The sequence below is a fragment of the Penaeus japonicus genome, unplaced genomic scaffold, assembly GCF_977035675.1.
Source record: "Penaeus japonicus unplaced genomic scaffold, GWHDUDI00000001_assembly GWHDUDI00000003, whole genome shotgun sequence".
NCBI lineage: Eukaryota > Metazoa > Arthropoda > Malacostraca > Decapoda > Penaeidae > Penaeus > Penaeus japonicus.
The window spans coordinates 27,643,401-27,647,691 of NW_028234405.1; the positions used below are offsets into that span (position 1 = coordinate 27,643,401).

Here is a 4,291-nt window from a genome sequence, read left to right on the forward strand (position 1 = left end):
CAGTATTTGTTCGTGACTGCTCTCATAAAAGAGGCACACCGGGAGTGTAAAAACGGAGAAAGGAGAAAGGATGGAAAGGAGCCATGGTGGTGGAACGAGAAGTATGAAAAAAGAGGAAATCAAAGAGATTAAAGATGTGGAAAAGGACATTAAACCAGGACAATGAGAGGAAGGCTGAACAGAGAGTAGGACAGAAAAAAACATCTATAAGAGAGCAGATATGAGAAATGTAGGCATGGTCAAAATGTAGATGGAAATATCTTGACTAATATAGAGGAATCAAAGAGATATCTAAAAGAGATGGAGGGGATACTTGTGTTCATTTTTAAGTAAGAAAAATATATAGCAACTCACGGTAGATATTAAGGGATATGAAGAATGGCAATCACAATAGAAAACACTGAGCGGTGGATTCAACCATTCTGTGACCATGACCCACTTCAGGCAAATTCCCAAATATATATATATATATATATATATATATATATATATATATATATATATATATATATAATATATACATATATGTGTGTGTGTGTGTGTGTGTGTGTGTGTGTGTGTGTGTGTGTGTGTGTGTGTGTGTGTGTGTGTGTGTATACGTATATATATAGTATGACTCATGATATCATCACCCATCAATACAGACCAGTATAATACACTAAAAAGCAAACAGACTAAATGAAAGGCCATGTACTAAATCTAGTATGCGCCTCTTTCCGGAATGAGACAAATTTTAGTTCGCGCGTCCTTTAGGAATGGAATACGCCAATATCTAAAAACTACCAAGGAATTGAATTTCTCATCAGTGCAATTAAAATCAGATAGGGTGATCGTACATGAAACTCAGTTTGTATTGATGACAGGGATAAGAACAACAATCTGCTTTTCGTAGATGACTTTGATCTGCGAAAGGCTGAGGGCGGGTGGGTGGGTGGGTGCTTTTCGTAGATGACTTTGATCTGCGAAAGGCTGAGGGCGGGTGGGTGGGTGGGTGCTTTTCGTAGATGACTTTGATCTGCGAAAGGCTGAGGGCGGGTGGGTGGGTGGGTGCTTTTCGTAGATGACTTTGATCTGCGAAAGGCTGAGGGCGGCTGCGGGTGGGGGTGCTTTTCGTAGATGACTTTGATCTGCGAAAGGCTGAGGGCGGGTGGGTGGGTGGGTGCTTTTCGTAGATGACTTTGATCTGCGAAAGGCTGAGGGCGGGTGGGTGGGTGGGTGCTTTTCGTAGATGACTTTTATCTGAGAAAGGGTGTGGGCGGGTGGGTGGGCGGGTGCTTTTCGTAGATGACTTTGATCTGCGAAAGGCTGAGGGCGGGTGGGTGGGTGGGTGCTTTTCGTAGATGACTTTTATCTGAGAAAGGGTGTGGGCGGGTGGGTGGGCGGGTGCTTTTCGTAGATGACTTTGATCTGCGAAAGGGTGTGGGCGGGTGGGTGGATGGGTGCTTTTCGTAGATGACTTTGATCTGCGAAAGGCTGAGGGCGGGTGGGTGGGTGGGTGCTTTTCGTAGATGACTTTGATCTGCGAAAGGGTGTGGGCGGGTGGGTGGATGGGTGCTTTTCGTAGATGACTTTGATCTGCGAAAGGGTGAGGGCGGGTGAGTACATGTCTTAATGATCAGTAGGGAAAAGACAAAATGTATGGTTAAACAACTATGAAGATGTAGACTTCAGTGTGATATCTGGTGAAAAGAAGCTAGAGAGAATGAGCCAACCCATATTTTGGGAATCAACAGTGCAGAAGGATGGATGAATAGCAACAGAAAAAATGATGATGGTACAGACACGGTGGAGCAACACAAAAATGTGTAGTGGGTTATTGCGTGACAAGAATAAAAATATGAAGCTGGGATGATGAAAAGAGTCGGGGCTGAAAACAAATAGGTGCGTGGAGGCCTGGGAGTGACAAAACAAAAGTAAGATAAAGTAGGAAACGATGGTGTGGGACAGATGATGATGGGAGTAGCTCTGTCTGCGCTGAGAAGGTGGGGGCGACCAGGTGGAGGGACGCAGTGGGGAGGAGTATAAGGGCAATAGGCTTGGCAGAGAAGTATACCTAGGATTGAACACAAAGGGAAAAGGTGCATCTTCACTATGAGTCGTAGGGAAACACACACACAGGCACACACTTACCTTTCTAAAAATTAAATTATCTATATATTTATATGTATTTCTATCTATATATATCTGTCTGTTTATTTCTTTCCTTTACCTGCAGACATACTTACTGACTTACAACCCCAACTAATAATCCAGCCGCTTCTTATATTTTACCGTGATGGTCTCAGGAAGATATTAAATATGTAGTTCGGGAGAAATTGGTGCAGGCCATGCAACACAAGCAAACATGTAAACTCAGTGCATTGTGATATAGCAGTACTTACACATGCTGTAGCCAAGGACCCAGACGTCGGGAGGAGAGTGGAGCTCTACCAGCACGGACGGGAGGCAGATCAGCAACACCAAGAGATCGGCCAGACTCAGGTTGATGAGGAAGTAGTTGGTGGAATTCCTCATGTCCCTGTTCTTGAGGATTACAACAGGAACTAAGACATTGCCGACCACGCCGACGAAGAGGACAATGCTACAGAAGATCGTGGACACGATACGGATGTACTCGGGAAACACAGGGGAATCGGGAGAGGCCGTCTGGTTGCTGTAAGCGCCATCGATGGACGTAAAGTTAGCATCGTCAGTCGCATTATAGATAAACTCCGTCATCGCTGCGACTGCCTTCGTCGCCGTTGCCGAGGAAAAGCTCACGGAGGATGGAGCGACCGTGGGTGGCGGTGACGGGGGGTAAGGCGAGGTCTTGCGGTAATAAGGGAACGGATCTTGAGAGGTCGTATCCAAGACAGCGAAGGAAGAGCTACCGGGAGTAAAGATAACTGTCTCAGCCGGTCTGTAGCCGCTCACTGTCTCTCGGTGCATGTCATGGGCCATCTTCGCCAGTAAAGATCTTTCTTTAGCTACTCAACACAATATTTAATTTTCTTGTTTAAGAAGACATTTCATGACATAGCAGGGCATTGATTTTATCTAGCTATGTTTAATAATTCCCTGCCTTATTAAGAATTCAATAACTGACCATTTTGTCCAACGAAACTTTCATTAACGTGAATTTTATTTTTTCTCTATTTTTTTCCCTTTTCAAAATGGAATCTTTTCCTTCATGACATGTTTGCAATGGATTCCATTCCAAGCACTGAATTTGCTCTCGTGTAATTAAATCTGATGTACTGGATTATTTGCGTGAGAGACACGTCCACGAACGGATCTGAAAAAATAAAAAATGGTAATAAAAAACACTGTGCGAATTGCAAAGACGCGCTGCTCTTAGTAGACAGTTCTTTATTTTTGCAATAAGTGTATTACAACAAAAATGTCATCTGAAATTATTGCATCAGCTATTTGCCTTATGAATATGCAGTGATTGTAATCAGGAGACCCTTCAGAGTAAACCTCCTTGTGATTTCATCTTAATACACATATATGTACAAGCACACATACACACACACATATTCTCTCTCTCTCTCTCTCTCTCTCTCTCTCTCTCTCTCTCTCTCTCTCCCACACACACACACACATACACACACACAAAGGAGAGAGAAAGAGAGAGAGAGAGAGAGAGAGAGAGAGAGAGAGAGAAGGGGGAAGCAATCTTAGAAGCAAACAGTTAGAGGGAACAAATGACATACTGAGGAACATCCATATCCCTGTATCATCAATGATATTGGATAGGTCATTTATATACTATGGTGTCAATGAAAATATAGCTATATAAAATAATCATTGATATATATAATCTTTGGCAGCATATCGGTTTGTGATATCCTACAAAGCTGTCACAATTACTTATCAAGGCTCAGACATGCGTTCCTCCATGATTATTTCTTCCCCAGGCTAATCGTATAATAGGAAAGCTAAATTGAGAACCATTATTATTATGCAGCAATGGGGTGAATTGTAGCGCCTCCCTGTTATAGTTTTCAGTATTGGTATCATGCTCGTTATTTGCATTACCATTATCATTGTTATAATTATCATTATTATAGTTGTCATCATTATCAGCATTGCTGTTATCACTACTGTTGTTCTTTTCCTTACCTTGTTCTTGTTCATATTATCATTATCTTTATCATTATCATTATCATAGCAATGAAAATAGAAATGATAATAAAACTACTGATAAAAAGGGCGAAAATAATAATCAAAATAATATCGATTGTAATACTACTATTGGTACTACGACTTATACCAGTGATGATTATGATGGTAATGATTGTAATTCCAT

General features: G+C 41.9%; 2 protein-coding genes across 2 annotated transcripts in view; one reads left to right on the forward strand and one right to left on the reverse strand.

Moving 5' to 3' along the window:
* Window positions 1–3,274, reverse strand: part of LOC122258973 (growth hormone secretagogue receptor type 1-like) — a gene marked incomplete at its 5' end in the record, with an annotated part of 71,267 nt that extends 67,993 nt beyond the window's left edge. Inside the window, 1 exon segment of the mRNA XM_086531636.1 lies at window positions 2,382–3,274. Coding sequence (XP_086387762.1) covers window positions 2,382–2,940 — 559 coding nt within the window.
* Window positions 1–4,291, forward strand: part of LOC122258974 (protein argonaute-2) — a 123,690-nt gene that overhangs the window by 117,832 nt on the left and 1,567 nt on the right. The window lies entirely within an intron of this gene.